This window comes from Neodiprion virginianus, chromosome 3, assembly GCF_021901495.1.
Source record: "Neodiprion virginianus isolate iyNeoVirg1 chromosome 3, iyNeoVirg1.1, whole genome shotgun sequence".
NCBI lineage: Eukaryota > Metazoa > Arthropoda > Insecta > Hymenoptera > Diprionidae > Neodiprion > Neodiprion virginianus.
In genome coordinates this window covers 678,651-692,721 of record NC_060879.1, presented here as the reverse complement: position 1 = coordinate 692,721, position 14,071 = coordinate 678,651, and the positions used below count along the sequence as shown (strand labels likewise).

Below are 14,071 nucleotides of genomic sequence, written 5' to 3'. Positions count from 1 at the left end.
TGTCAAAATTTTTTTATGTCATGCTCGTGACGGTTGGTCACCTTGGCAAACAACTGCTCTCGGATTGTAGCGCATCCGCATTAAACTTTAGCGCACAACGGACCATTCTGTCCTTAGCACACGAAGACTGACAAGGAGCACGAACTCGAATGTTTATTCTTTTGTATGACTAGTCCAGCTGTAAACTTATGACATGTATTATCATACCATACGAGATGAAGCGTAGGTGAGATTGAGTGGGTTGGAAAATCGCAGGAGCATGTAGACGAAAATGTAGAGAATAAAAGTAAAAATAAACAAATAAATGAATAAATGAAAAAGAGAGATAGAGAGAGAGGAAAAAGTAAAGCGGTCGAACCGCTGCCGTGGCCGCAAAAGAGTTGCCAGCCGGCTAAGAAACTCACCGTCACAAGCAACATGCAGTCCTGCAGGAGCAGCGCATGCGCGACTAATTACACTCTTCTTTGATGAGCCGCCTTTCAACCTTCCTTCTCTTTCTCTTTCCTCTTCTCCTCTTCCTCTTCCTCTTCGCCGAGAGAAGCGAAGCGTTATACCTACACTTTACCGCAGCAGCGACTGTGTGCGTGCATATGCAGCGTGCCGCATTGGTAATAGCTCATTCGCTGCTCATGCTCATGCCCGTTTTCCTGCTCCTCGCAATCAGTGGCGTAACTCTCACGATCAGGCTCGCAGCTGGTCTTTGCTTGCCGTACGTTTCTTCCGACATACGTACGTATTATTACAAAAATCCAACACAGGGGATTAAATTTGGACACATGTGATACACGTACATCCTGGTGAAAATTTCCACTGCTAGGAATCTTTACAGAAATTGGAACACTTCGCATTATTTCTTACAAAATTGTAAATATCCACAGTTTTTCGTAAGGTATTGTTAATTTTCGTTAAAAATTGTAGTATGTTGTAGATTTTTAAACAACTTTTTATAAAAAAATTGTACGAAATGTTTCAATTTCCTTAAAAATTCGTAGAAAATCGTCGAAATCATTTTCACCGGGGTACCTACTCAGGGATTTGTACACCATAAAGTATGAAAACCAAAAGAAGGAGATTCTCGCAGGATGTAACAGCAGAAATCAGACGGGCTTGATTGCCGGGTCTGTTGGGCTTGGCGCAAGCACCTCTCTTGCATCCCGTAATCACGGGTCTTCCACCGCTGATCTGCACGTATACCTCAAAGGTGTGACCCTTATGCCCGACGGAGAGCCCTTCGCCTCCATCATGAAAGCCCTTCCGGTGGAACGTTTTATCCTCGAACTCTTGTACAAGGAATACCGACGGTTCCATGTAATACACAGGAGAATTATCTCTGTGTCAAACGGATTAACGTAAATCAGTGTTCGTTGGTGTCGACGGGGAGATTTTTTTTTTTTCTTCAAATGATAAAAATCATCTTTTCGCGTACATTGCCAGTTGCCGCTGCGCTGAAATTGACTACTTGGGTGGAGATTTGCGAATTTATTATACGCGAAATTTGTATGGAATCAAAGTATAATACTGTCTGAGTATCAAAAGTTCGAATTTCAACGTTTACGTTCGTGAAATGAATACATGGACAGATAATTTTCGTATATCAATGTAACATACAGACAGGTACGCGTATACAGGCTATTAAATAATTCGCCTCACTCACGGTGCGAGAGAGCCATGGTGGGCACACGGGATTCTGGAGTGTAATTTAAATCCATAATAAAATAGGAACGGGCATGTGTGTCTAATCGCCAGTCCTGACTTCGGTCTCGAGATGATGGCGTTCTTTTCTCTTCTTCCACTGATTCCGTTTTTCTTTTTCCTTTCTCAATCTTCAGCTTCAAGCTGAGTTAAATATTCCAATAGGTAGGTAGGCGGGTGGAAGATGACATTAAACGCGGGATTTGAATACGTAATATCGTATCAAACATTGCCCAGTTCAAGCTTCTCGCCGTAAATGTTGTTTGTCGCGTAAACTTTATCGTCATATACACGCAGATCAAAACACCGTTATAATACGGTTAATGCCATTAAAATAAATAAAAAATGTGATGCTAAAACATGAAAAGTTGGCGACGTTTTGCGACGTCAAATTGATGTTTTATCAAATCATTCCTATACAGCGATGCGGTAGCTGCGTCTTAGCAATCGTACCGCAGTGTGTATAAAAGGCTTGAAATATTCCGACGAGCTTAAAAGTTGATTAAATTTTTTGTTTTACGTACATATAAAGAATAATAGATTACAAATGTTATTAATTTAGGTACACAAGTTCGTGTGAATAGGTTGTTTCACAGATCCCAAAGATCGGATTGTCTGCGTTACCGCGAACCGCGTGTACACATCACAACGTATAGACTGGGTCATCGTCAGACGTCAGGAGTTTGAAGTGGCGCGGGGTTGTATTAATTAATAGCACTGGTCATTAGGGTTCATTACGCCTGCCACAAGATTAATGAAGCTGATGATCATCGTTGCCTCATCACCGGACGAGTATAAGATGTACAACGTATAGGTGTGCGAACAAACGAACCAACTCAAGCATGCCTACACGTGTAATACCAATACAGACGAGGGTATAGCTATAAAATTCCTATACATATTCTGTTCGTAATTACTTCAGGTGAGTTTCACCGTTTCGAAATGTTTTCCCTGATAAATAACACGGAGGAAATAAATTCACAAAGGAACAAAAAAACAAAATCGCATGTGGCCGAATCGTTTCTCCTCGAGTTATCTTTCGAATGTTTATATTATACAGCAATTCGATGGTTGTTATTACACAAGGAATTTGTTAGGGTGCGTAAACGCGTTGTCTTTGTTTCTTTTTTTTTTCCTCGTCTCAAATTGCGCGTAAAAAAAGAAAAGAAAAGAAAAATCGACAAATAATCCAAGAGTGAGAGGGAAAGACGCAGCGCGGCATCGGTTGACCTTTTTAAGCCGTGAAGGAGAGATTCGGTCCGCTTGAGTCGGGCCCACGTTACGGGGTCCAGACCCATAGCGTAATGACGGAGACGAGATGAGAGGTTCTCAACCCTCTATTCTCGCTTTATATTCGCTTAAAGGTGCTGGTTGGCCACGGACGAAATTGTCGCAGCAGCAAGAAAAAAAAAAAGAAAATCCCACGTAGAATATTTGCTGTATTACAACCCCCGTTCAGGGTCGAACTACGATGACGGAACAGCGACTTTTACCGTCAGATTCTCTCTCCCCGTCTCTGCCCTTGACATGTTATTTTTAAAAAAATCGTTTTTTACACCGATCGCGATTCTCCTGCAGCGATTCATCGTCCTCCCCGCATCGGCGGCTCTCTTTGACGCCCTCGATGCGTAGGGCTAATTGGCGTAAAGTGGTCCCCCGCACTACTGCCGAACAGACCGCTCTTAACGTGTCCATTGTGTTCGAGAGCTGCGTGTGGGTATCGCCGAGGCGATATTATCGTTATTACGCTTTTGCCGTGTGTACACTATGTCCTTTAAATTGTTTAACAAAATTCAATTTTCCGTAATTACCGCACGCGGGTACAATCTGCAAAGCACACAAAGCGCGCTGGGACAAAAAGAGACCCATTATACGGGTAAAAGGCACATCATTATTACTATTATCATTATCGTTAAACTTTTTCGTATTACATCTTCCGGTGTAATGGGACATATTCAGTGCGATACACCGCACGTGTAGCGTACTGATATTACGGGTGTACGTAGATACGCACCTTTTAACCACGTCGTCGGTCACCGACATGCAGAGGGATTATATAGAAGAGCTAGAGTAGTACGGGTTCGAGTGGCCGTTTTATTATCACGGAGCTGCGCTCCTCTCTTTAATCTCCGCCGAGCAGGCGGTCTAGCATCACGTTTTATACTCGCACCTGTCGAATGTTTAAACGTTGGGAGTATGTGTGCACATCGAAAAGGGGGTGCATGCGGTAAATACACGGCTTTTGGCGGCTTTTTTTTCCTCCACGCATGCATACGCGCGTCAGTTATACATGCGCGTACACCTTGTAATATGTTGGTGTATGTGCGTTACGCACGTCTATAGGTATAACCGTTTGTTATATCACTGCGCACCGCACTGTTGTACCATTTGTTAATATACAGGCACTGCGGCAATGCGCTGGACAGACGGAGGTGTTAATGCCTCGGAAAAAAATCAACCGTGAAAATAAATAGCCTCGGAAAGTGTGTAATACCTACTCTTTTTCGAGTGCCGGATTGCGACAGCGGCAAACACTCGAGTCCGAGTCTGGTGTCGTGATATTGCCGCTCTGCGAGTGACTGAAATTGAAACGAAAAAACATATTTAAAAAAAGGAAGAGAAGATACTGTTGCTTTTTTCACTCCTTTCCGACTATTTTTCTGCCTTTACTAAACTCAATCTCCTCAGTTGCGATTATACATCTTTCGTTTATTATACCTTATACATATCTCACGCCTGCAGGGAGCGTATAATAAGCTTTTCATTTCAACGGTTTATGTAACTAACATACGCGAACAAACGTGTGATGGAGTTCTTTGGATGTGTATACAGAGCTGATTCTATCTAGAGGCACGTGGTTTGTTCAAAAATTGATAAAAATTGACAAATATCTGGTTTCGATAGATGTTCCAATCGTACATCGATTTTTGCTGTTTTTTGAACAAATTTTCTTTGTCGTGACCTTATCGGTGAACGAATAACCCAGTTCTCAGACTTACGTTTTAAACGCCAGGCTGAACAGTATTATAATTTAATTAATCGATATAAATTTGAGGCAAATTATGAGCAAGAGGAGGCAAAGAAAAGAAGATACCGTTTTATTTAAACACGAATTTCTTACCGTACGAGACAATGTCTACGTACAGTATTTCGACTGCTGCGGATAAATTGATCTATAAATGCGAGGGTAAGAAAAACGATACCGACTGATGGTACAAAACACGGACTCTTGCCGTCTCGATTAACCTGCTTGTTCCGGTTTGTCTAGCTAGTGTGGCCAATGAGAGCGAACACGGCCGGAATGTCAGGTGGAAACGAATGTCGAATCTCTAGATGGGTTTGTAATACGCGGGATAAATGCGACGTTAGGCGGTTCGAAATTCGTTGGATTTTCATTTCTGTTAAATCGTATGAAACCGCAAAGCGTAAATAGAAGAGCGCCATGACGCAGGTGATCGAATTGATATGCCAATTGCCGGGAATGAGTGACGGCGATAAGAAAAGGTCCATACTAACAGAGATAAAGAACAAATTGAACAGCTTGAACAATGACGATTTGAAATTGGTCGGTCACGGCGTGAGCTACAACCTTTTACTTGCCGATTCATTTTCAAATGACAGGTAAGCCGGGTGACGTGACCTTGCAGATTTCGGGGTACTTAGTATACGCGAAAAGCATCAAATAATTTCCAAATAATCTCGATTAAATTTCAGCAAGACGAACGAGCTATTCTGCGATGTGCTTCACATCCTATTCAACACCCTGGAAGTTGGTGAAGTGTACGAAAAATATCACGAGGCAATATCAAAGGCGGTGCAGCTTAAGGATCCGTCGATAAAGAGCCTGACGATGAGGGAGTTTTTACGCACTACCAACGACCCTAACAAAGTAACAGAAATCCAAAAAGACTTCTGCGTAATCGGTGCGATTCTGAAGAGTCTGGGTAACAAGGATTTGAAAATTTCCCAAATGGCCGCAACGATTCTCAAGAGAATCGCACACAACGCCACTGGCCTCAAGATCCTCCTCACTCAATTTCATAACGACCTGATTCAGCTCATGTCCAAAAGCTCGACAGTGACCTGCAGGGTCCTGGACTTAATGGTCGATCTTTCATCCGCTTCTACGGAGGGATTCAAGGCTTGCGAAGATGCCGGATTCCTCAACAGATTGGTCGCCTTAATTTCTGACAATGAAACTCTATCTCAGTTAAACGCTCTCGAGTTACTGACAAAACTTGCGCTGAGCGCAGAGGGCTTAGCGTACTTAGAAAGACGTCACGTGCTAAAGCATCTTGCATTCAAAGTTGCTCGCGCTGAGCAGGACCCTCTGACGTCACTGCTGGTCCCTGGGCTCATAAAGTTCTTTGGAAATGTCGCACAAAGAAACCCCAACGATATATTTTCGAAATACCCAGTTGTAATCAACACACTCTTCGGGGTAATCAACACCCACAATTTAACCATTTTACCCATTGCCCTTGATACCTTGGGACACATAGCTAAAGGAGCAGAGGGAAAGTATTCCTTAGAAAGTTTGGGTGAACCGATGCTAACTGCACTGAGAAATATCGGTAAAACGGTGGTGGAGCTACCTTCGAACATAAAAGTACGAGCTCTGAATTGCCTTGGGCAAATCATTAGGGTCCAGGAGGAAGAACAAGACAACAGGATCCTCTCATTGACAAAATCTTGGTTCGATTTACTCGACGACAATCCGCTAGATTTAATAGTCGGATTCTGCAAGCAGCCTTTTCCTGATATAAGGAGAGCGGGATTCGAGGTATTGGGTGCAGTTGCCTCCCAAACCTGGGGACAGGAGTACATAGCAAACGCCCCTGGTCTAGTTGAATTCCTACTCGACCGTAATGTTGAGACCTTCAAAGAGTGCAAAGAAGCCAAGCATGAAGTCGTCAAGGCCTTGAGCGTCGCGTCCTCTGATATTTTCGACTTTCAAACAATGCAGCGGCTCAAGGTGTTTGTCAATCAGGGACCCATATATGTCGAAACTACCATGGATATTGACATCGAAGGTGCTTCATAGATTCATGTTCATTATGAGACATGATTCGCATTTGTCATGATTCTAATAATTGTTCATTCATGGCAATTGACGTCGATGTACTCTATTGCTTGTCGTCATTAACTTAGCTGAATGATGACAGCACATGATATATGATAATTACCATTACTTTCAAATATTGAACAATCATCGAATGTATATTCAGATATAATAATAAAGTTTGTAATTCTTTTTCTCATATGTGACGATATTTCGGTTCTTGAACCCATCTCTCATGGCTAGATATCAATTAAGTAGTAGCTAAGTAAATAGGGTCGTTTTTCGAATACGATGACAAAGAAAAGACACAACAACGACATTGTGTAACACTGTATTCGTCAACTTCTTCCCTACTTTCGATACATGGGGGTCGATTATAAAATCTCATTTTTCACACTTTCACCATCCAATCATTCTGATTGGTCGACTACACTTTCCAAACGCATCGGCATGCTTGGATGGTGGAAATTGTAAAAAGCGAAATCACATTAACGACGTGCCTGATTGTTAGAAGGGCTAAAGCCGGGCGCGACCTTACCGATATTCTATACCAAAGAGAGAAAACTTGATAACAAACAGAAGCGTCGCACCCGTTCAAAATTGTACGATATTTTACGGGAAATTTTTATATGGGGTGATAAAAAGTGCGAATAATGGGTGAAAGTTTGGTGAACCGTGTGGGATCAAACCTGGGATCGAAGTTTTACTTCACTAACGATTCTTGGCTGAGGGAGTGCATCGAGTATTATACGTCGGAGAACAGAGACGTAGGTTATGTTTATCAAACCGCGTTGAAGTTAGTAACGTTATGGTAACAATTGATGCTCAGGAAAAACCGTTATTTCGCGATTTGAACTGTCCGAACTTCAGTAAACCGTAATAAAACAAAACATACTCAAGTTTTACAATCTTAGTTCCTTCAAAATCATTGTAAAAATGAGAAAATAGTGATTTTTCTCAACGTTCTTTTCTTCAACATCGTTTCAACAACGCCTCGGACGGTCGGAATTTTGTGAATGAAAATCGATGCATCTCTGCTTAATGACTCGTCGATGACACGGGTTTGATTCGTGTTTCAGGCAAGCCTAAGTGCCGTTGAAGCTTTTGTCATCTCGCAGTGGCTGCTCAGTGACTTGCGCGAGATAAATAACGAGAAGGGATGTCTTCCCTGTGGAATTACACAGCAAGCCGTCACTGTGCTTCCTGGAAGATACATACTCCAGGTTTATTCATCAATACTCGAGAAAAAAAAAAATATCAACAAACAATGAGGAACGATGGAATTATGAAAATTGAGTCGCGATTATTTTTTTCATTAGGTTGACAAGATGTATGACATATCGCAGTCTAAATACAGCCAGCTACAAAAAATTAGGAACGTCTCTGAAGTCAACATCAAGGCAACCGCAGTCGAAACACCGGCTTGGGAGCCAAAGGGCAAGAGGATGATGCAAATGTTCCTCAATGATGGAGTTCAAGATCTCATTGCGATTGAGTACAAGCTTATCAAGACATTGAAGGCAAAAAAAATTTCTTTGCACCCACCTTAGACTTGGCTGAATTTCAAAACTTGAAGAACATACCTTTATTCGTGTTTTCCCTATTCGCAGGATACACTGCTCCCGGGGTTTAAGGTCATGATAATAGGTCCTGTCACATGTAGGAAGGGAGTGATGCTACTCGAAGAAAAAAATTTCAAGGAATTAGGGGGCGAGGTTGATTCCATCCTAAAAATGAATGCTTTGGAAAACGTTTTAGCCAGAGCTGTGTAAGAGTTTTTACCTGAATGTTTGATTAGAAATACTTTTTTGACTGTACATACATAGCTGGTTGGTAATTAAGTTTTATATAATAATATGTGTACATTTAGGGGTATGGAGGAGAATGAAAATCCATACGACGATGAGCACCGACAACCTAACTCAGGGGAAACTGCGATCGAATTTCCAGAGGACGAGTTTGACGTAAACTTTGATGAAATAAGCCAGATCGAACAGCTCAGCATGGAAAGCCGCAAATCGCCGGTAAATCCGGAGACCGCGTCTAATCGCGGAAAAATAAACGGCAACAACATGCCCAGAAGGGTGGAAAACCCTAATACAAACTCGGGGAATACCGAAATGTTGCGCTCGATCGCCGATAATCAGCCGAGTCCCGCTTCTGAGCGTCACAAGAACAATCAGGATGATTTCAAAATCGCGTCCAGGTCACAGCTGAAACCGTTAATTGCCGATCCTAACAATTTTCAATTGTCAGACAACGATTTTCCCCTGGACGAACCCTTCGACTTAGCTGACTTCGAAGATGAGCTGGACGAAGATGTCCTAAAAGGTAACAAACAGGTAGACAACGGGGTCGGAAATGATTCTCTGAAGAACATTGACTTGCCAAAGCTACCGTCCGGCACAAGTATGGCCGCTATTACGATGAAAAGTCCGACACTATCCACGGGTAAACGATCTGCGGTAATACTGAGTAGTTTTTATTATTTTATTGAGTCTGATGGACTTTTACAAGCGAATAAAGGCGATTTTTTGAAGGTGCACATCAATTATGAAAGATAATTGATACTCTTTAGAACCGTTGCAGAGAATTCATTTGACTAGTTGTTTAAAATCTTTTTAGGACAGCTTGTCACCGGTGCGATCTTCCCCAAAAATAGCGTGCCGGCAAACGACGCCGAATGTGAGTAAAACGAATCGAAAGATAACAGAATACACGGAGAAAATAGCACCTAAAGAAAATCTGCCAGATAAAATATGCGACTTTATTTGCGACGTAATGAGAGAGCCCGTAAAAGATATCCCCATTTTCAAGACAGTCAGGGGAAAAGTAATGCAACTCGGAAATTTGTCGAAAAAAGATAACAATTGGAACCTGAAAGCAACGATAACTGACAATACCGCAAGCCTCGAGATAATTTTCGCGTCTCAGGTAAGCAATCGTGACGATACGATTTTTTATGACTTATTTATGGGTTTAAAGACATTCAGAATTTGCTACAGGTTCTTGAGGATTTGATAGGATTTACGGTACCCGAATTTTTGGAGAAGAGAAAACTTCGGAAGACCAATCCCGAAGTGGATGAATATTTGAGGAAGGTATTTACCTAAAATACTAGTATATAAAATTTTCCTTTCATCTATCGCAAAAAATATCCATGGTCATATATTTTTTTTCAAACAATTACGCAGTGCTTTCGCACAGCGGAGAAGAAAGTGCAACTAATGGACGCTCTAATGGAGCTGGAATTCTCCAATAATAACAAACATCCCAGGGTCGTTAGTACGCAAGAGCTTACCGATGAAAAAAAACGGCTTATGGAAAAAAGAGTACAAATGATGACCGTTTAACACACTAGGACTCAATTATAATATGTAAATCTGAAATGAAGCTGGGATTCTCTAATAACAACAAATATCTTGAGGTCATCAGTACGCAAGAGATTACCGATGAAAAAAACGACTTATCGAAAAAAGAGTACAAATGATGACCGTTGACCACGCTAGGGCTCAATCATAATATACAAATCTGTAATAATATTTATAACGTAAGAGATCAGTATCCTATACCCTTCATTGTAATGTTTTTGAATATTTTTGTTCCATACTGTTGTGATACTATTATTATCGAGTTTGTCTAATTTTAAGTAAGTAATAAAACGATAAAATACACGTTCGATCTAAACGCTTTTACTTTTGCTGTTGTCACTGGATTAAACACCTGACTCTTTACCTCAGTTTTTACATACCACTTGCGCCTAATAGAGGACTCTTTTACGGTAGGTATGTGGGGCTGTAATTCGGGTTGCCTAAGACGCGGCGTGCGTGTTTTTAGAACTGCGACTGCTATCGTTTCAAACTTAACAAAAGAAATAAAGTTAATCTTTCTCCAACGAATGGATGGTTTTTCCAATATAATTTCATTCAAAATTACAACTGGCATCAAAACGGACTGTAAAAATTTGACAAGACGCCCATTTTTATCCACGTCCGCAGTCGATCTATCAATATATACCCGCCTTTACAAAGAATAAGTCCTGCACCTTGAACACGATACGGTATTGTTACCTACACCTGCGCGTGTAAAGAAATATCCAGTTTACACGTTTAAGAAAATTGAAAAATAAGAACTAAATCCGAGCTCCGCCCCGCTTCGGCTCGGTCAGATATTTGATACGGTGGGTTTCGCACCGGTCGAACCCTTTCGGTTCTCGAATGCGCGCTGATGCATTATACACACTCACTTTGATCTTGACACGTAGTGCGTGCACTTGAATGCACTGCGTACAAGTATATTAGATGAAAAAGTTTGACGCGCGTGTAGACGTATATTTGTTCCCTCGGATGACTGATGCTGAGGCAAAAGGATCGTGGCTGGTGTATAGGTATAATACCTATACGTATACCTTTATATATTGGTAGACACGTGAGAGTCCTGCAGTGAGGGGTGAAAGAATCGGAGACAAAGGAAATAATGGTAAGGATTTTTTCCTATTTTTTTTTTTTACCTCTCTTCGTACCATTGCACTTGGTGAATGCCACACCTTGGCGCACCAGAAGAGCTGAAAGGCCTCTTTATTGTGCTCCAAACGCTGGACAATCACACCTCGATTCAACGCCGCTGCGTCGTTCTAAACTGGCGCAAGCTCTGCATCACGCCGGCGGTTTTGTCGCCTGCGTTCGACGCGTCTAAATGTTCTATGGGTCACCCCATTGATGAATAGAAGAATGAAAGAGAAAGGGAAGGAAAAATACGAACCAATTAAGACTAGATTCTCGATATCGTCACCTCGTTCTTTTCATCTTCGTAATCCTCATCATCTCACGCTACGATTCAGATTACATCTCGGCTTTATGTACATACACACGTGCAGTCGCCTTGATGTTACACTTGGGAAAAATGTCGTCGCAGGTTTTGACGAATTAAACATAAGGATGACAATGTATTCGGACCTTTTTTCTCAAGTCGCAATTCCTCCTCATATCTGCAATATCGAAATTATATAAAAATTAATTAATACTTCAACCAGGTCCGATATATGTATATATACATATAATATATATATATATATTATATATATACCATATGAAAATTAAGTTTAATATATAAATTTATTATGGTACAAAAGTTTTCTCTGTTTAGTTTTATTCCGTTGGTCGTTCTACGTTTTAAGATAATGATATTGAAATAATATATATTATATAGTTATTGCAATACGGAATTATACCTATATTGCCAAGCTAGTTACACGCAGAGTTTATCCCTTGATACGCGTCAGCTGAGAAATGAAAAACGAAATAAAAATAGAAATAAAAAAAGTTCTTATACAATGTTTTATGACAATTAAACGAATTATTAAACGGAAATAATATATCACAATAGATTCTGTACTATGTAGGTGTTACGTGTTGTTTTTCTCTTTGATGTTTCAACGTAGGTAATATTCCGTGCTACGTATTATACACGCGCGTCTGTTTTTTAATTTGAAAGCAAAATAAAAAAAATTAAACTCAACGCACTTTTCTCGCGATTCATTAAGCATTATATAAAATAATGGAGAGTATAAAACTAATTATTCAATGTATTATTATAATTCTAATAATTATTATTATAGTTATTAATAATATTTATACAGATATTAATAGTTTTAATATTCAGCTGCCGTTATAGCCAGTTATAGATATGTATATCATACATACGTATATGTCTACTTGAAATTGCTGTCGAGCAATGAAAGTTATAAAACAAATAAAAATAAAAAAAAATAAAACTAAATTATTTACAGTCTTCAAGTGAACACGAAACAAAAACGAAAATAAAAGAAAAATTTTTCTTTTCCAGTATTTATACCCATAATATTATCTAGCTAATATCTAATCGATGTTTATTTAAATATAAAATGGTGTGTCACTATTACGGAAAAATGCTTCTTGTATGTACGTATAGATAGATACGCGCCTCTTTTTCTCTCGTCCAAACCTTACATACTACGGTATACGCAAATGATGATGATAACCGCCCGTCAACTGCCACAGGGTTCACATTCCATGTTTACACACATGTCAGGAGTTCTGAGCGACAGGTCGGAATTTCCACAGACATCACTCTACTCTTTACGTCGAAGGGGAGAGGGATCCCTCTTTTTCCCCTAGCTTTATTGTTACATTTCGTCAGCCGGCACGGCTGTCCCAAAATTTTTATCTCTCACGTATAATATACACACGTATTAAATCAATGGTTCATGCGTCAATATTGTATACTTATTGTTCGGTTGGCTGTTTTTTTTTTTTTTCCTCTCTTTCAACCAGTCATAATTTACACCCCCGCTAACAAACGTATTAAGTAAAATCTTAAATTATTCTCTGTATGAAATTTTTGCGCGAATAATATTGAAATACAAAATGAAACGATATTAAACAGCAAAAAGGAAGAAAAATACAATACAAAGAAAACTGAAAATGTCTCAGACTAACAGATTGATGATATTTCCGACACGAGGCAACGTCGTGATGTTGAAAGGACGCGTCGCCGTGGCGACAAAAGGCCACCTCCTGATGAAACGTAAGGCCGATGCGTTGCAGTCGCGACTGCGTGTCACGTTGCAAAAATTGATACAAGTGAAAAGTGAGATATCGGAGGCGATAAGGGAGGCAGCGTTTTCATTGGCCGAGGTACGTTTCGTGACGGGTGAAACGATGAGCATAGCCGCCGTGATACTCGAGGCAGTCGGTGAAAAGGCCAGAACGAGAATACTGACGTCCAAGGTGAACGTAGCCGGTACAATCATAACCGTATTTGAATGCTACCAGGACGGTATCGACGTCTACGAGTACGCCGGTCTTTCCCGAGGTGGTCAGCAGCTAGCTACCGCGAAGCAAATGTTTCTACAAGTAATAAAACTCGGCGTCGAGCTCGCCTCCCTCCAGACGGCGTTTCTGACGCTGGAAAAGACACTGAAGACGGCGAACGTCAGGGTAGCGGGAATGAAGCACGTCGTAATACCGAAGATCGAATCGACTCTCAAGTACATTGTATCGGAGATCGACGAGATGGACCGTGAGGAATTTTACAGAATAAAAAAGATCAAGAAGAAAAAGCTAAAGAAAAATGAGGAAGAGGAGAATTCGTTGGACGACGAAAAGAGGATACAGGAAGGTGTTCCCGAGTCATCGGTCAAACCTCCGTCGTCGTCGGTGACGAAGTCGGCCAAGATTGTTCGAAGATCGTTCTGCCCGTGTCACCAGATCGCAGTATACATCCCGTTGTTAAATACAACGAAATTGAGAAAAAAATAAGTCCAACATACTTAGGGAG

At 40.8% G+C, this 14,071-nt stretch overlaps 3 protein-coding genes across 5 annotated transcripts; all 3 read left to right on the top strand.

The window, feature by feature from the left end:
• Positions 1–4,998: 4,998 nt before the first annotated feature.
• LOC124300537 (26S proteasome non-ATPase regulatory subunit 5) lies at positions 4,999–6,955 on the top strand. Its single transcript, XM_046754756.1, has 2 exons — positions 4,999–5,313; positions 5,407–6,955. The coding sequence occupies exons 1-2, from the start codon at positions 5,135–5,137 to the stop codon at positions 6,734–6,736; spliced, it is 1,509 nt and encodes a 502-aa protein (XP_046610712.1). The 5' UTR covers positions 4,999–5,134; the 3' UTR covers positions 6,737–6,955.
• Positions 6,956–7,184: 229 nt separating this feature from the next.
• On the top strand, positions 7,185–10,441 carry LOC124300536 (recQ-mediated genome instability protein 1-like). 3 transcript variants are annotated; one of them, XM_046754754.1, is made up of 8 exons: positions 7,185–7,521; positions 7,834–7,977; positions 8,074–8,274; positions 8,365–8,522; positions 8,625–9,219; positions 9,380–9,688; positions 9,760–9,855; positions 9,962–10,121. In XM_046754754.1, the coding sequence occupies exons 1-8, from the start codon at positions 7,408–7,410 to the stop codon at positions 9,980–9,982; spliced, it is 1,638 nt and encodes a 545-aa protein (XP_046610710.1). In that variant the 5' UTR covers positions 7,185–7,407; the 3' UTR covers positions 9,983–10,121. The 3 variants fall into 3 exon arrangements, with proteins under 3 accessions (XP_046610710.1, XP_046610709.1, XP_046610711.1); XM_046754753.1 differs by having other exon boundaries at positions 7,190–7,521; positions 9,949–10,441; XM_046754755.1 differs by lacking the exon at positions 7,185–7,521 and adding an exon at positions 7,616–7,755 and having other exon boundaries at positions 9,949–10,441.
• A 2,774-nt stretch (positions 10,442–13,215) lies between these two features.
• LOC124300891 (V-type proton ATPase subunit D-like) lies at positions 13,216–14,052 on the top strand. Its single transcript, XM_046755368.1, has one exon. The coding sequence runs from the start codon at positions 13,216–13,218 to the stop codon at positions 14,050–14,052; it is 837 nt and encodes a 278-aa protein (XP_046611324.1).
• Positions 14,053–14,071: the final 19 nt, after the last annotated feature.

What these genes read in the sequence shown, in the direction of transcription:
- LOC124300891 (XM_046755368.1), top strand. Translation starts at nt 13,216, where the DNA reads ATGTCTCAGACTAACAGATTGATGATATTTCCGACACGAGGCAACGTC.
- LOC124300537 (XM_046754756.1), top strand. Translation starts at nt 5,135, where the DNA reads ATGACGCAGGTGATCGAATTGATATGCCAATTGCCGGGAATGAGTGAC. An exon ending in GATTCATTTTCAAATGACAG is followed by an intron (nt 5,314 to 5,406) that starts GTAAGCCGGGTG and finishes ATTAAATTTCAG; the next exon opens with CAAGACGAACGAGCTATTCT.
- LOC124300536 (XM_046754753.1), top strand. Translation starts at nt 7,408, where the DNA reads ATGGGTGAAAGTTTGGTGAACCGTGTGGGATCAAACCTGGGATCGAAG. An exon ending in ATACGTCGGAGAACAGAGAC is followed by an intron (nt 7,522 to 7,833) that starts GTAGGTTATGTT and finishes TTCGTGTTTCAG; the next exon opens with GCAAGCCTAAGTGCCGTTGA. An exon ending in AGATAATTTTCGCGTCTCAG is followed by an intron (nt 9,689 to 9,759) that starts GTAAGCAATCGT and finishes AATTTGCTACAG; the next exon opens with GTTCTTGAGGATTTGATAGG.